This window comes from Ricinus communis, chromosome 4, assembly GCF_019578655.1.
Source record: "Ricinus communis isolate WT05 ecotype wild-type chromosome 4, ASM1957865v1, whole genome shotgun sequence".
NCBI lineage: Eukaryota > Viridiplantae > Streptophyta > Magnoliopsida > Malpighiales > Euphorbiaceae > Ricinus > Ricinus communis.
Genome location: NC_063259.1, coordinates 21,338,449 through 21,355,726, shown reverse-complemented (window position 1 = coordinate 21,355,726; position 17,278 = coordinate 21,338,449). Strand labels below are relative to the sequence as shown.

At 32.9% G+C, this 17,278-nt stretch overlaps 5 protein-coding genes across 11 annotated transcripts; 2 read left to right on the top strand and 3 right to left on the bottom strand.

The window, feature by feature from the left end:
* Positions 1-1,648: 1,648 nt before the first annotated feature.
* Positions 1,649-5,960, top strand: LOC8265513. Its single transcript, XM_048373070.1, has 5 exons — positions 1,649-1,972; positions 2,873-3,085; positions 3,456-3,604; positions 3,682-3,750; positions 3,835-5,960. Exons 1-5 carry the CDS (start codon positions 1,772-1,774, stop codon positions 5,312-5,314), a joined length of 2,112 nt encoding a protein of 703 aa, XP_048229027.1. The 5' UTR covers positions 1,649-1,771; the 3' UTR covers positions 5,315-5,960.
* LOC8265512 (probable protein phosphatase 2C 28) lies at positions 5,854-7,739 on the bottom strand. 6 transcript variants are annotated; one of them, XM_015721778.2, is made up of 7 exons: positions 7,604-7,739; positions 7,406-7,453; positions 7,223-7,279; positions 6,820-7,092; positions 6,445-6,718; positions 6,217-6,371; positions 5,854-6,105 (listed from the first exon to the last, which is right to left on the bottom strand). In XM_015721778.2, the coding sequence occupies exons 1-7, from the start codon at positions 7,607-7,609 to the stop codon at positions 5,968-5,970; spliced, it is 951 nt and encodes a 316-aa protein (XP_015577264.2). In that variant the 5' UTR covers positions 7,610-7,739; the 3' UTR covers positions 5,854-5,967. The 6 variants fall into 6 exon arrangements, with proteins under 6 accessions (XP_015577264.2, XP_048229030.1, XP_015577266.2 ...); XM_048373073.1 differs by lacking the exon at positions 7,223-7,279; XM_015721780.2 differs by lacking the exon at positions 7,406-7,453 and having other exon boundaries at positions 7,604-7,736.
* On the bottom strand, positions 7,406-9,659 carry LOC8265511 (putative germin-like protein 2-1). 2 transcript variants are annotated; one of them, XR_007215559.1, is made up of 3 exons: positions 9,439-9,659; positions 7,604-9,250; positions 7,406-7,453 (listed from the first exon to the last, which is right to left on the bottom strand). XR_007215559.1 is itself a non-coding variant. In XM_002523132.2 (2 exons), the coding sequence occupies exons 1-2, from the start codon at positions 9,551-9,553 to the stop codon at positions 8,715-8,717; spliced, it is 651 nt and encodes a 216-aa protein (XP_002523178.1). In that variant the 5' UTR covers positions 9,554-9,659; the 3' UTR covers positions 7,406-8,714. The 2 variants fall into 2 exon arrangements, 1 of the variants encoding a protein (XP_002523178.1); XM_002523132.2 differs by having other exon boundaries at positions 7,406-9,250.
* Positions 9,660-11,906: 2,247 nt separating this feature from the next.
* Positions 11,907-13,895, top strand: LOC8265510 (putative germin-like protein 2-1). The gene is made up of 2 exons (XM_002523131.2): positions 11,907-12,100; positions 12,270-13,895. Exons 1-2 carry the CDS (start codon positions 11,986-11,988, stop codon positions 12,803-12,805), a joined length of 651 nt encoding a protein of 216 aa, XP_002523177.1. The 5' UTR covers positions 11,907-11,985; the 3' UTR covers positions 12,806-13,895.
* A 1,276-nt stretch (positions 13,896-15,171) lies between these two features.
* Positions 15,172-16,094, bottom strand: LOC8265509 (putative germin-like protein 2-1). The gene is made up of 2 exons (XM_002523130.3): positions 15,955-16,094; positions 15,172-15,865 (listed from the first exon to the last, which is right to left on the bottom strand). The coding sequence occupies exons 1-2, from the start codon at positions 16,064-16,066 to the stop codon at positions 15,330-15,332; spliced, it is 648 nt and encodes a 215-aa protein (XP_002523176.1). The 5' UTR covers positions 16,067-16,094; the 3' UTR covers positions 15,172-15,329.
* Between the last annotated feature and the right edge of the window lie 1,184 nt (positions 16,095-17,278).

The following is a 17,278-nucleotide window of genomic DNA, read 5'->3' as shown; positions in this document are numbered from 1 at the left end:
AAGCTATCAAAAAAGAAAATAAAAGTAAAAAATATATTATCTATTAAAAATAAAGTATAATCATCTTGAAATTGGTTTACAACATGATTTTTTTATGGCAGCCACTTGTTCTCTTATATTTTTATAATAAATTTTGAATTTTATATAAAACCTATTGATTTTATGCTTATATATGTGATTTAGTTTGAAGGCGTTAGTCTTATACTATATTTTAGTTTTTAGTCTTCATGAACTTAATAAGTAGTTTATGATATTTAATAATATTTTAATCTATCAAATATATTAATTATAAGAGAAATTACTATAAATAATCTGAGTTTGTAATAAAAATAATAATTTAATAATTTCAATTTCATACTCAATCTGAATCTTAATATAATGAGGATACTAGTATAATATGTCAAAACTTATTTCAAATGTTTTTATTATAATATTATTTAATTTTGATCATCTTAATTAATTCTTATAAATATATTACAACAATTAATATTAAATCAAAACATGTTAATATTTTTTAAAACAGAGTTGTATATAACATGAAATTTATAAAATCTTAATTATTTTTATGAGACATTAAAATTAAATTATGTAAAATTGAATAATTATGCTCCAACTCAGTTTTTTAAAACATAATATGAAGTTGAAGAAGCAATTGATTTCTTTTTTATGGATTAAATCTTTCATTAGGTAGAATAGGCCATTAAAATTTATACTAATTACCTATTGAGTCCAAATCTAGGAGAAAAATTGACATTCTAGTCCAATGAATATATTTCTCCTGGTTCATTTTAGGATGTTGACCAGAGGATTCCAGCTTGGCCAATGAGACTGATTCAAAATCTTGATCCATAATTTATGGAATTGTTTTCAAAAAGGCACACCTTTAAAAGAAATGGTCCAAAATTTGGAAAGTTAAGATTATATTTACTATTCAAACTTTTGCTTCGTGTTTCTGAAAATCCCCGTCTGCTCTGATATTATGGTAATAAATTAATTGTATATGTATTTGCTATATTTATTTTTTAATTTGGAAAATATAGGAGAGAGATATTAGGATTTTTTTATTTATTTTTCATTTATTTCACTCTCTCTTACCGAATAATAATTAGGATTTTATTTTTATTTCTCTACAAGAAAACAGATTATTAATTTTTTTTATATATTACTATTTATTATCAATTAATTAGTAAAATAATAAAAATATTAGGTTGAAATTAAAATCATTTAAGATAAATATCTAATCGTTATAATCTCTGCTATTTCATTCGTAAATTATATTTTTTGATTTAGTAATTTAGAGCAATATAAAATATCCTGAGATCTTTTTTTATAAATTACAAAATTATAGTTTTATATTTTTTTATTTGAAAATTTCTTTTTATATAATAATTATAGTAACTAAGTAATGAATGGATCATTTTGAATAATTAATTAATAAACTCACAAAATATTTATACACGAGTTAATCAAAATACTTATAATTTTCGTAAGGAAGAGTATAAACAAAAAAACAAAAATTGGCGGCAACGGCACGTGCGAATAAGAAGATACACGCGCGTGTGTAAAAGGCCCAACGGCTAGTAATTATAAAACGGCTACTTCTTCTTGTTTCACTTTCTTTCTTTCAACCTTTGTATTTGCTCCCTAATCATCACATCTCTGTCTTCTCATTTCACTCTTTCAATTCTTTTATAACTTTCTTGAAAAACCTGAGTTAAAGGGTTTTCTTTAAATATTATCAAAACTAATACTAATACTAATAATATCAATAATGTTGTCGAACCACGATAAGAATAATTTCCCGGCAAGGCTCTTTTCAACGCCACCGGCATCATGGAAGTCGCAGAATTCTCCTGCGGCGGTGGAGATGCCGATGTCGGAGAGGAAGAGTAATTGCAGACGTGATCTTTTCCATGTCGTTCATAAAGTGCCTTCTGGCGATTCTCCTTATGTCAGGGCTAAACATGTTCAGGTTATTGGGTTTCTTTTCTTTTTCTTTGATTGTTTTGGGCTCTTCTTTTTTCTCGATCTTCGTTTCTCTTGGTGTGTTTAGGGGTTGGTTTTATTTTTAAAGTTCTGGTTCTAGATTAGTATTATATTGATTTATGGGTTCTAAGTCTATTGCTTCTCAGTAGTTTAAGATAGTATAATGTGATTTTTCTTACGAAGATTGATGCTGTTTTAGATGGATTACATGCTATAGTTTAATCGGTTGTTCTTGGTTTGTCAATCTGATCCCACACTTTGATGATCGGGCTCCTTAGGACTTTCAGGTTCTTGAATTCTATTAATTAGTATCTGTTTTAATTTCTAGATATTTGATGATATTTGCAAGGGTTTGGTTTCACTATATTTCCTGGTCAGTTAATGTCTCAAATATCCTTCTGGGTTGTTCAAGATAATCTGATCTCTTACAGACTCCATGGCCTATTAGGTTCTTGGCCTTTAAAGCTGATTTTATTTGATTAATTAGGCACTTGACGTGTATTAAACCTTACATGGAGAGGAAAAATTAGTTTATATAAGAATTGCACCCAATCAAGTTAAGGGAGGAATTGAATGAAAACAAAAAGAAAAAGAGAGATGGACTCTAGAGTTTATGATTTGAACATTGGGATTTGGCAAATAACTGAAAACATTGAAGATAAAATGCAACTAACTTAGGTCTCTGATAGCCCCTCATACTAAGTCCACAGTAATTTTCTTGGGAAACAAAAATTCATAGTTAACTTGCTATTCTGGTTTCTAATGGTTAAAGATCTTTTTAGTTAACAGAATTTCTTGAAATTAACTAGGACTATCATTTTTCTGCTTATTTTGGATTGGGACTTTACTGTTTCTGTTATTTAGATGTTTGAATCTTTAATCACAGTTAATAGACAAGGATCCAAGCAAGGCAATTTCCTTGTTCTGGGCTGCTATAAATGCTGGTGATCGGGTTGATAGTGCTTTGAAAGACATGGCGGTGGTGATGAAACAGTTGGATCGATCTGACGAGGCAATTGAAGCAATAAAATCTTTTCGCCATCTCTGCGCTTATGATTCTCAGGAATCTCTAGACAATGTGCTTGTTGAACTCTACAAGGTAAAGTTGCCATTTTCTTTATGTGCTTAAATTTTTAGTAGCTACTAGCATCTTTTAAGGTCTTGACTTCATTGTATTAGTAGTCTCTGAAAAATTGAAACTTTGGTATTTCCTTAAAGAGTCAGCAGATATTTATCATGTTCTACTATGCTACTGGTAAGGACTTCAGGTTTTTTAATAGGATTAGAACTTTGAGAATGGAACTCAATATGTTAGCCAATTCATGAGTCTCCAGCAGTTAGGTTAAGGATTTATTTGGCGTTGTACGCATCAGTTTATTATATGCAGAAGGAGATGTAAAAGAAGCATTCTTGGGGTTCAGTTGATTTGTAATGTTTATTTTTTCTGCCAATATTTTCTGTTTTCCCAGAGGTCTGGAAGGGTTGAAGAAGAAATTGATATGCTGCATCGCAAACTAAAGAACATAGATGATGGTTTAGCTTTTGGTGGAAAGAGGACAAAGACTGCAAGATCGCAAGGGAAAAAGGTTCAAATAACAGTCGAACAAGAAAGATCAAGGTGAACATTCTTCTTATGTCTTCTTTATACAATAGGTTTCTGGACGCTGTTCTAGTGTTGTACCTTAATTGATGCAGGATACTGGGGAACTTGGCCTGGGCTTACTTGCAGCATCATGATTATGGTTTGGCAGAACAGCATTACAGGTAAGCATTGGTCTGCATTCAGAAATAGACGCACTTCTGAAGGTAAAGATGTTCATTATCTCAATAAAAATCATTATTTTGCAGGAAAGCTCTGTCTGTGGAGCCAGATTATAACAAGCAGTGCAACTTGGCACTTTGCTTGATGCATATGAACAAAATTCCTGAAGCAAAATCTCTGCTTCAGGCTGTAAGTGATTCATGTGGAAGCACAGAGATGGATGAATCTTATGCTAAATCCTTCGAGCGTGCTGTTGAAATGCTGAATGATTTAGAGTCAGTGTCATTGTTAAAACCAGTTGAAGAGGACAGAGAAAACCAAAGATCTTTGGCATCACCTGCCATCACTGGATCCATGGACTCCAGAAGGTGGGAAAATGGAGAGAATACCACAGGATCTCATTGTGAAACCGGTTCTGAGAGCCAGAGAAATTTCTTTGAAAGCAATGAAAGTGGTCCAAAATGCATATCATCTGGACTAACAGGCAGTTCACGGTCTTCTCAACGTTCTGGAGTTGATAATGGCTGGAGGAGGAGAGATCGTTATTTTGAAAGCCCAGGTGAAAGGTCTGATTATTCTAGCAAAATGAAGGAAAATTGGACAGGTTCTGCTGGGAAAGAACTAGGTCCTGCATGCAAGAAAATGCTTACTTCTCCTGCAGCCGTGCTATACACACAACCAAGAAGAGGTTCTTGGCGATTCAGTGAAGGAGGTCAGAGAAAGGTTAGATGGGAAGAGGATACAGTTCAGAGACCGTCTGAAAATGTGTTAGCTCATACTATCCGGAATCTAGATGGAGAACTACAAGAATCAACTGATTATAAATCAGAAGCTGCATTATTAAAATCCCGATCCAGTTTGGTTTCTCCTGCTGAGAGAAATTGGAGAAGAAGGCCAGAGACTGAAGTTGCTCAAGTGAAGAGCACAGGAGTAGCAGCACTAAATCAGATTCCTCAACCTAAGATAGAAGGGCACAGGTTAAGGTGTTGTAGTGAATATGATGGTTATGCCCATAACGTGTTAAAACATGACTTGCAGCAAGCAAGCTGGAGAAGGCATGCCAAGGGAATCAGTGACCCGATAATATCTGAAACAGAAGATCAAATAATGTTGGTTGATGAGCCAAGAGAATTTGAAACTTCCATTTGCAGAGCGGAACAAGCTTCTGCGGTGAATGTTTCTGGGAAGGTGAAATCAACAGATTCTGTTGCACATAGTTGTCTTGAAAAGAACAGCTCAGTAAAATCTGCTAGTAAGAGCTGGGCAGATATGGCTGAAGAAGAAGACGACCTGAGCCCTTATTTTGATAGTTGGAATTATGAAGAATGTACTGATGAAAATCTGAATTCAAACATAGTTCATCAAAGTCTTTGTCCAAAGAGTCCTACAGTAACTATAAGCCAAAAGCTGGAAGCATTTGATCTCAGAGATGGCTCAGTTGTTTCTCCAAGGAATCCAACAGTGCGGCGTTCTTTATGTTTCGATGCCAAGAAGGGTCCTCTAATGAGGAAAAATAACAGATTGCAAGTTTTCCGGGACATAACTCCAACTCCAGATAGCCCATAGAGCTTGAATCTTGAACTCGTTCAGAAACTATATCCTTAGAGCATGAAGCACCACTTTGATCTTAAAGATTGCTAAACAGATTCAGGATGTTGTTACTCCAAGCAAATATGCCAAGAAGGATTTTCATACCAGGAAAACAAGGGTCTGCTGGTTTTTAAAACAACAATTCACTCCAGATAGCCCATAAACTTGAATCTTCAAGAAATACTGTGTATAGAAGTAATGTATTTGTGAATACGAGTGCTTGAACTGCAGTGGTCCTTTTTTTGAGCCTGTTTAATAGAAGGTCTTATTTTCTTCTACCTTATTTTGCTACATGGAGAGAGTTCCTGTAGAACCAACCCTTTTATATATATTACCTCCATCATTCATCATTTTACTACACTGTAAAGTAAAAGGTCGTTATTGAGACATGATTGTGTTCCATTAAGACATGATTGTGTTCCATTATTTAGTGGTGGTTGCTTTTCAACCCATTTATGCTATCTATTGATACACAGGTAGGAAACAAAACAAATTATGTAATAGATTGCAGAAGGTTCACTATTAAAACTTTTTTCTTCATATCATAAAATCCATCTACACTCTGGAGGAAATACAAGTAAAAACAAGATTATCAGGTAGTTGCTCAAGGTTTTCAGAGCACCAACTAATCACCCAAAAGTCACAACTATGCATGATATATCATCCATGCTTCCCCTGACTAACGCCTCTGCTATCAGCTTCTCTGCTGCTTCTTGGGCATCTTCCAAGTCTCTAATGCAATCATAAGCCTCTTGATTCGACATCACCTGCATATATAGATCTGTCAGCACTGTCCAAGCATTCGGAAAACCATCCACAGAGTTCCAAGAATGACTTAAAACATCTCTAGCAACTTTGCCAAAGTAAAACTTGTCTACCTTCCACAAGCCATCACTTGCCAGAATAAGGAACTCAACACCCTTGTCGATGATTTTAGCTATCAAATTAGGTTCAGATGTAATATGGTCTTTAAGCCTCCCATCTCCAAATGCCCTTGTCATGGCCAACTGTCCATCCACACGAGGCACACTTCCTAAAAAGTCATGTAATTAGTACTCCATAATTTCTATAACCTCCGAGAAGGAGGAAATCATTAAGGTAGATACCTGGCTTTTTGGACACAAATCCTCCTCTGCTCTCGACAAGTTCTCTCTCCTTTTGGGGCTCATGATCAACCGATAACTGCTTTGCCACTCCATTTCTACACAACACTGCCCGGGAATCGCCAACATTGGCAATAATTAGCTTTTCCTGGTCTATCAGTATTGCAGTAACTGCTGTTGAGCCGCCTCTTGAGCCAACTATTCCATCCAAAATCTCATCATCTGTGTTCTTATATGCTTTCCTGATTGCACCTTTTGGGTTCTTCCAGAAATTAGGCTGCAGTAAGATTAGCAAGAAAACATAAACTTCCAGTTAGAAAGATTCCTGAATATACGAAAGACCAGTAATATCACTGGAACTTATAGTTTTGTTCCCACCTCGTTCAAAATGTTATCAAACAGATGTGATTGCAAGTACTTAGCAACATCACGACCAGAGTGACCATCAAAAATCGCGTAGAGGCCCAAGTTATGGCCATTGATTTTTCTCTTTTCTGCTACTACGTAATCTTCCATTCCATGATCCATTTTCCCTCTAACCATATGATAACCGTGCCTAGTATGTTTACTTGAAGGCTCTTCTTCTTCTTCTTCTTCTTCTTCTTCTACTGCATCATTTTCTTCTTCAATGGAAGAGTCATCTCCAGTTTCCTCAAAAGAAATTATGCAACATAAACTATCAGGAATGGTCTAGAACTGTAAATTTCAGGTCCATCTGTAAAAGTCGATTCTAGTTGCCCGATAAAAACAACCATTAACATTGCAAAGAGAGATGAAATACTTTGAAATCTTCCGGAACTTCTCTAGATAATTCTTCTAGTGGCGTGTACCTTGTTTTCTGCAGCGGGATAATGCTCTCACACATACGATATTTGGTAAAATCATAGTTAAAAGCTTACTTCTCGTGGTGGCCATGAACATATATATATAAACAGATAACAATAACATGAACATGTACATATACCTTTGGTAAAATGGAAATCCCATCATCACTCAAGATTGATGTTTCTCTCTGCAGGTACATATATATAGATATGACACATATAGAATGGAAGACTAATTGTTGTCTGATACATGCAGATTTCAGCAAGTCATATTGATTTGAGGATTAGATCTAATATGTATATAATGGACCATTAACATGAACATATAATATTGTTACCTTCATGCTGAGAAAATTGGCCTTTTGGGTAAATATTAATACACTGTAGCTGAGAAAATTCAAGCGTATATCAATGGCTAAAGACTGGTTGCTACTTTTATATATGGTGCAGGAACTTGAAGGACACAGAAGAAGGGCAGTATACAGGTGTCTTAGATACAACAATGGAAGAGGTTGAAGACACACGTGGTGAAGGGGTGATATTTAGTAATAGAATGGCATATACATATACGTGCATGTCACCGCTTTTCTGAACTTTGCCGAGTGTCCAGAAAGCCGTCTTCTCCAACCTCTAAACTCTTCCTTTCTTCTTCTATTTTTTTTCTTTTCTTTTTCATAAAGCATTATCGTATGAAAGCTCGAAAAATACTACAAATTTCACGATTATTTATCCTAACTCTTATTCGCAATAATATATAATAATTTTATTAAATTGATTTTTAGTGTTAAAAATATTATAAATACATAAGGAATGGTCAGATAATTAATAGTAAAATATTTTTTTCAAGTTTTTGTAATGGATTGTAGAAATCTTTTTGCAAATTGAATATAAAAAAAGTTGAAAATAAAAGAATTATTTTATTGCCTAAGAGTATTGTTAATTTTCCATTCCAATGGATAGAAGATTCATCTTTTGCTTTTTCTGTCCTAATAAGTACTTCACACACACAAATTAAAGTTAAGGATAACCCTCTCCTTGAATAAATGAATCATATACTCCACCCTTATGAGGATTTTCCCTTTGTTCATGTAATTAAAAATTTAAATTTTTGATCCTATTGGTTAATGAATAAAATAAGTAACAGGAAAAAAATGGTTAATCCAGTTGGAACAATTAAGATAAATAGTAAGATAAATTAGAGCAAGGCTGTAAAATGAAAAGGGTAATTTGGTAGCTTACATCAAATATAAAGAAATGCATTACATTTACTTAGGTATAAAAGAATCATTACATCAATTCACTCAAACATATTCAAGAAGAAACAAAAACAAAAAAAAAAAGAAAGAAAGAAGGGAAATTTCAAACAATACAATTGAATTTTTTTAACTGCTCAGACATACACATGAAACACAGAAGAAGTCACACCATCATAAATTTTATGTTGTTGCCCTAGAATTTTGCTTGCAGGTAATTAACCACTTTAGTATCCAACTGAAAGGCCTTTGCAAGAATGTCATTAGAGATAGCAGGTGTAGAACCAAAAACCGCATTGGCAATGGTAATGACACCAGGATTTTGGCTGCTCAGAGCTGCGAGAGCAACAGCGTTACCACGGCCCACATTTCTCTGAAAGTGAATGAGATTGACAGGGAACACGAACACATCTCCCTTGTTTAAAACCTTTGTGATGAGTTTGTTTTCAGGGTTAGATGTTATGAATCCGACTTCAAGACTGCCTTCGACAACCGTCAGGATTTCGGAGGCACGAGGGTGCGTATGTGGTGGGTTCATGCCCCATGGTGCGTAGTCAATACGAGCTAGAGAGATGCCGAGAGTGTTAAGCCCTGGTATTTGAACAACGTTAACTGGTGTTACCCTAGACCCAACTGGATTTGATGTATTGCCTGCCAAGTGCAGTCCACTGAAGAAGAAATCATTGGCTTGGGCCATCTTGGCATCCTTGCAAGCTAAACCATTAACCAATACTGCCATAAAAAACATTACAGCAATCTACCATTTTTAGTATTTCAATCACAATAGACATGCTATATCTAGATAGAACTCTTAGAATCCAATAGACATTGGCAATATTGGTAAAATAAGCTATCAGTTAGCACTTAACAAGCTATATCAAATAATTCTTAATAAGTTTCTCTAAGTATATAAAAGATACCTGCGGCATTAGCATCCGCCACGCAGAAATCTTGAAGTGGCTTCGGATCAGAAGCAAGAACAAAGGAGACCGACACTGCCAGAAAGCCAAATAAGAAAATAACGCGAGCAGCCATTTTGATATCTGTATATATATATATATATCTCAATGAATAAGTAAAAATAAATAGCCAAAGCTCTGAAAAAGAAGTTCTTTCTTTAGGTTGAGCTGTGAAGAAATCATGCACATAATGCTTCCTATATATATATGTGTGTAGGATATGCATATATGGATGCCGACTTGCCCCTGGAAATAATTAATTACAGTATCATGTTGCTCAAAGCCGTGTTAGGACTAAGTAGCAGTGATGCAAATAATTGCTTACACTAACATATGATCAGAATATATGTCAGGCCGGCAGCGATTTGTGAAGGAATTAAGGTGGAAGGACGGACAGCAATCTTATCAAATAATTGAATGCTTAAGGATCAATTATGATCATGCATACATTAATTCCGAATAATTTTTATGTGGCAATTATATACTCAAGAATCAATTTAATTAGGGAGAGCCAGCAGCGACCCCTCCTCCTCCCCATAATTATATACATATGTGAGTTAATTTAAGAGAATTAAAATTGTGAGTAAAGTATATGAAAAGTTTTAAAATACTTTTTATTATACAAATCATATTCCTTTAGAATAAAAAGAATTGAGCGGAAATCTAGTAAAAAATACGACTACTATATTTATCAAAGATTTATATTTTATATTTTATTTTTAATTTTTTTAAAATACTTTTTATTATACAAATTATATTCTTTAGAATAAAAAGAATCGTTACATATACATTTGATAAATTCTTTTGACAATTAAAATCCAGTAAAGGAGAAATAATATATACTTCCTTCATCCTAAAAGGATGATATTCTTTTTCTTTTTTTTGTCAATCCCAGATATAGTTAATATAGTAAGCAATTGTTAAAAAAAAAAATTAATTAATATATATGTGATAGCATACAATTTAATTTTACATTTTTTTCTTATTTTGAGATTATAGTTTTTATGAAAAATTTAAAGTCTGTTTGGTACAGCCGAGCAATATAATAACCAATAACTAGTAACGAGTAACTAGTTGCTAGCTTATTTATAAATATTTTGATAAATATTTATAAGTTATTATTATTAGTATATTAAATATCTAAACCCTGTATAATTTATATAACTTTTCATTATCCGATAAATGAAAAACTTCATGTATTTCACTAAAAATACAATGCCATAAATAATTTCTTAAACTCTTAAATTAGAACATTATAAAAGATGGCAATATGTAATAAGTTGTCACTTTTACTAATTTTTAAAAATTTAAATAGAAGTACAGTTACAAATATGAAATTGCACAATTTTTTTTTAAATCTCTAATGTTATTTTGAGATAAAAATAACAAAATTATCAAACAAAATGTGATTATTAGTTAGCCAAAAGCTCTAAAGAGGAACTGATCTTATCAGCGTACCTCAACAATTAATTGGCCATGCTTTTTTAAAAGTGTTGCTAATATTGCCGAAATACTGATGCTTTTTTACCTAAGTGACGTTGTCGTAGCAAAATTAATGATGCAGTTAGCAAAGTAGCAATCTGAGTGGTAGTATCAATTGGTTTGTTTGTGGTTCATTCATGGTATTAGATATTTTCTAAGACCAAGCTCTTATTTTACCGTTAATTAAATTAAGAAATAAAATGAAAGGATATTTTTATCTAGATTTGGTGTATACATTCTAACTAATAGGAGAGTGACACGTATGGATGAGTATTTTTATATTTTGATATTGGATGATTGACACATGTTCTATTATTTAAAACTAATAAATATGTGACAATTATCTATCGGTTTGGTATATAAGTAGGGACATACACGCCAAGGCTACACAAAAATTTTTCCAAGGGTCTTTTATAATTTAAAATTTTAAAAGAGTATTTACTATGTGTAAGGATCATGTCCGACACGCTCTAAATTACTTAATCAAATTAGAAAAAATGAATATCATTTATCTCCTAAACTAGCAACACCAAATAAAGTGTAGTATTACATGACAGAGAAAATCACATAACCTAAAATTGAAAATGTCAACTTCTGCAGGGGTCCAGGTTTATGGTCATAATTAAACATTTTATATAAAATTCAGTCGTGTGACAAGATTGCTACCAATCCTTTCATTTTAATTAGTGTTCTTGATTTCATTAGCCAAATCTTAGGATAACATCAAGAATGAGTATACAAATTCCCTGCCGGCCTGACATATATTTCATAAGACATAACATCTAATATATATAGAGAGAGAGGAGAATTACTTAGTCCTAACACGGCTTTGAGCAACATGAGAATGTAATTAATTATTTCAAGAGGCAAGTCGGCATCCATATATGCATATCCTACACACACATATATATAGGAAGCATTATGTGCATGATTTCTTCACAGCTCAAGCTCAGGAAATAACTTCTTCTTTTTCCAGAGCTTCGGCTACTTAATTTTACTTATTCATTGAGATATTTAGATATCCAAATGGCTGCTCGCATTCTTTTCTTATTCGCCTCTCTAGCAGCGTCTGTCTCCTTTGCCCTTGCTTCTGATTCGAAGGCACTTCAAGATTTCTGCGTGGCGGATGCTAATGCCGCAGGTACTTTTTATATACTTAGAGAAACTTATTAAGAATTATTTGATATAGCTTGTCAAGATACGAATATTACCAATGTATATTGGATTCTAAAAGCTCTATCTAGATATAGTATGTCTATTGTGATTGAAATACTAAAAATGGTAGATTGCTGTAATGTTTTTTATGGCAGTACTGGTTAATGGTTTAGCTTGCAAGGATGCCAAGATGGCCCAAGCCAATGATTTCTCCTTCAGTGGACTGCACTTGGCAGGCAATACATCAAATCCAGTTGGGTCTAGGGTAACACCAGTTAACGTTGCTCAAATACCAGGGCTTAACACTCTCGGCATCTCCCTAGCTCGTATTGACTACGCACCATGGGGCATCAATCCACCACATACGCACCCTCGTGCCTCCGAAATCCTGACGGTTGTCGAAGGCCGTCTTGAAGTCGGATTCATAACATCTAACCCTGAAAACAAACTCATCACAAAGGTTTTAAACAAGGGAGATGTGTTTGTGTTCCCTGTCAATCTCATTCACTTTCAGAGAAATGTGGGCCGTGGTAACGCTGTTGCTCTCGCAGCTCTGAGCAGCCAAAATCCTGGTGTCATTACCATTGCCAATGCGGTTTTTGGTTCTACACCTGCTATCTCTAATGACATTCTTGCAAAGGCCTTTCAGTTGGATACTAAAGTGGTTAATTACCTGCAAGCAAAATTCTAGGGCAACAACATAAAATTTATGATGGTGCGACTTCTTTTGTGTTTCATGTGTATGTCTGAGCAGTTAAAAATTTCAATTGTATTGTTTGAAATTTCCCTTCTTCTTTTTTTTTTTCTTTGTTTCTTCTTGAATATGTTTGAGAGTGAATTGATGTAATGATTCTTTTACACCTAAGTAAATGTAATGCATTTCTTTATATTTTATATAAGCTACAAAATTACCCTTCTCAATAGCAGCCTTGATAGTCATTTGTTTAATTATTCCAGCTATATTACAAAATATTTTCCTGTTACTTCTATTAATTATATCGGACGTGCTAAAAATTTATAATTTCATTGATTACAATATTAAGAGTGATTTTTTTCTAATTTAAAGTTTTTAATATATATATATAACTCTAATAGATAAGATTTTAAGTCTATCTTTATCTCCATCAAATACTATCTCATAAATAACTTTTAATATAAATCATAATAATTATACAAAATAACTAAATTGTCCACTTGGGCTATATAATCTTTGGTCAGGCCTTACAAATAGCAGTCTATATATTTTAATCTTGGGTCTTAACACGAACATGTCCAATTAAGCTTCTTTTCGAGTATTTAGCTCCATATTTTTCTCTTTTGGCTATTACTATCTGAAATAGACAATTAAGGTTAAGTGAGGTAAAAACATATAATTTTACCATATTATATATAAAAATATATGATTAAAACTCTAAAATACCCTTACATATTTATATATAATTTGGACAAGTCATTTATACAAAAACAAAAAAAAAAACAAAAAAAAGAGAGCGGTGCTAATACTAGAATAGTAACTTTTGGAAGCCATAACTGAAAACTATCTACTACTTTAGGAAAAGATTGTATCATTGGATTAATAAAAATAGACTGAATTGGTAGTTTTTACCATATATCATGTACCTTAAATAATTCTGGTCCTCGTTATGGTGAATTGCTTACTATTCAAGATGAGCTTATTCTTGCTAATTAAAGAATGTGGGATTAGAGGTTTGATAGTGGAAAATAATTGGGTTGATGATGTTAATTTGATTCATAATCATGATTCATTATTGGAGGATGCATTGTTCGTTGAGAATATTAGAAGGTTGGAGTTTTGAGCTTTAATGTTGTTGGTAGAAAAGCTAATTTAGTGGCTTATGATGAATTAACTCAACTTATCACTACAATTTCCATTGCTAGAGAATTCATTGAGAATAATTGTCTTTTTTGGCCCCCTAAATTTTTTTTGGTTTAGATTTGAGAACTCATTAAACTTATTTTTTGTTTGTACATTGTTTTTGCTTTATGATATTTTATCCCATTAAAGTAAGCTTGAATAAAGAATTGTATTTGATCTTTTATGATAAAATTCTCTGTTTTTTTTTTAAAGGGTTTAAGCCGACCATACCATCTTTACTGTGGAGGAACCTACATATGAAAGAAGAACCGATCATATGTGGAAAGCCTTCCCAAGGCTTGCTGCCTATGCTCATCACTCCGAAGGCTAGGTTCAAGGACTGGTCGAGTGGCTACACTCCTCTGGCACGCCCTAACCGAGCGGTCCTCGCCTGCACAAGCAGGTTTGGAATCCTTATTCTCTTCAAAGCTTTAATGCATCCTTATTCTCTTCAAAGCTTTAATGCTTATTAAACTGTCAAGAATCTTAACATAATTCTAATAGAGCCATTCCTATATAGCATAACTAAATTATATTCACTCCCATTCACCAATATAAAAAAAAAAAAGCATATAATTAATGTATTTTATTCTAAAAATACAAAACTACTCATGTATAATTGTAACATGAATGTCATGTCGAACTATTAGTTTGAACATTTGATTTGTCTTGCCTTGTGGAAGTGAGATATACCATGTCTCTCTCATTAACTTGTTTGTTAGCTTTCTTTTTTATTTATTATTTAAATAAATAATAATTAGTTAAATTACTAAAATTCTTATGCAACACATCCGGACAAAATACTAATATATTTGTGTATATCTATTAATGAAAATAAAATAAACTACATAATAGTTAGTGGACACCTATAAATGCGTAAATGGATCAATTATTTTCTAGTTTTGATCATTGAAACAAGAATAAAAAAATATATGTTTATTGTATTTACTTATAAATTTTCTAATTTTTAATATGGATAATCTTATTCATATCAGAAAGGTATATTCAAGAGAATGAGAATTCGTAGTTAGCTTTACACTACAAATGTACCCAAATCTTCCAGCTCGAGGAACAATGATATATAGAAATTGTGAAAATTTGTGAGGTCGCAGTTTATATACACAGTTTTCATGCCAGAATTAGAAATAATTAATAATAGACAAATTCATTCGTTGCAAAAATGAGCAACTCAGCCACTGATTCTCAAGGGAATACATAACGGAAACAACCCAAACTTTTACACTCTGAGAAACACATAAAAAGGAAAAAAAGTTTTGAAGATCAATTGATCCTTACATAGGTGCAAACACATAATTAAATTAATGATTGTCTAAAAGAATCAGAACTTGGCTTGCATTTGATAAATTACATTCCTGTCCACTTGGAAAGCCTTTCCAAGAATATCACTAGAAATGTCAGGATCTGATCCAAACACTGCATTGGCAATAGTAATCACACCAGGGTTTTGGCTACTGAGAGCAGCAACGGCTACAGCATTACCATTTCCAACATTTCTCTGGAAGTGGACAAGACCGACAGGGAATACAAACAAATCACCTTTGTTAAGCACTTTTGTAATAAGCCTGTTTTCTGGGTTAGAAGTCACAAACCCTACTTCAAGACAACCTTCCATAACAGTCAAGATTTCAGTAGCCCTTGGATGTGTGTGTGGTGGGTTAATACCCCATGGTGCAAAATCTATACGAGCCATAGATATCCCAAGTGTGTTTAGTCCTGGCAATTGGGCTGCTGTAACTGGAGTCACCTTTGAACCTACAGGGTTCGTTGTGTTGCCTGTTATGTGAAGACCACTGAAGGAGAAATCACTTGCTTGAACCTGCTTTGGGTCCTTGCATGCCAAGCCATTCACTACTACTGCCAAGTAAGAAACATAACTATGATTAGATTTAAAGCTTTGATGTATCATATAATAAGCTGATAAGAGTCGTGCATTCAGTACGTACCTGGCTTGCTGGGGTCAGCCACACAGAAATCTTGAAGAGGACTGTGATCGGCCAATGCAAGAGAGCAAGTTAAGGCAGCAACAAGCCCTAACAGGATAAATTTAGAAGCCATTTAAAAAGTACCCAACTGAAAGCTTTAACTTGTCAAGTATAATAGCAGTGGATAATTTGAATGTTTCTGCAAAATGTGATGATTTGCTTTTATAGAGAGAGTGAGAGAGAGAGAAAGGCGAGACAGCCGTCCACCGCGTTGAAGGATTCATAATCTTCTTGTCGTGTCCTAAAGTGTGTATGACAACTTGACAAGTGCAAGTGCCGATTCTCTTACAAATTTGTTTAATGAAATATTGCTTTCAAAGATTGAAGATTACGTACATTTAAGAGTGTGATTATTTAATTAAAGTACTGCAAAAATATATATGATTGAATTGGTCTATTTGATAATTATTTATGATATTTTCTTGACGGACACTAATTAAACAGGAATCATTGTTGTCACCATCTAATCTTTAGGGATATTCTAGGAAAGAAATCAAAGAAAGCAAAACTTTGCAGTCTTATGTAGCTAATGGATTTTATGGAGAAGAGTAATGATACCCTTTTTGCTTTGAAAAAGACTGATGGATTTTAGATTTCGATTCAGAAGGATTTGGACCTTCTCAATTCAGTCCTAATTTTAATTTTTAATCCTTCATCTCACAAAAATTGGTATTAGTGGATGAATTTTGAAGAACAGACTCCAGCTTCCTGTAAGTAAATGTTGCACTAGATTGTGCAGGGCCACTATGGCACTAATCAGGTTGATACTGCGTTTGGGAACTGATTTTGATTTTTAACTTTTTCAGCTAAAATATAGTATGTTATTTTATTTTATTTTTTTACTAGTGAAACGGAAGTTTGACAATCAATAATAGCGACTCTTACTAATATAATTATATGAATTTTTTTTATGTGGAATGTTCAAATGGTCATAACTAGTTTAAAATGAAATTTAAACTCGTCACTGCAGCACCAATCTTAAAACTAAATTAAAAAAAAAGAAAATCAACCATGATTTGTGGGTCTTATAATAGGCATAATGCTTCAATAAATTGTTCTTCTAGAATTCTAACTAGATACTTATAGTTTAATGAAAGCACTTCAATTAATAAGCTTCCATTTTAAATGGTAAAAAAATAAAATATCTTTAAATATTTTTTTTTCAAAACAATTATTTAATAAATTACATATTTTAATTGTATTATTTTTAAAATAATTATTTAATAAATGACATATTTTAAATGTTTTATATTTATATCTTTTAAGAAAATGAAATTCTAAATAA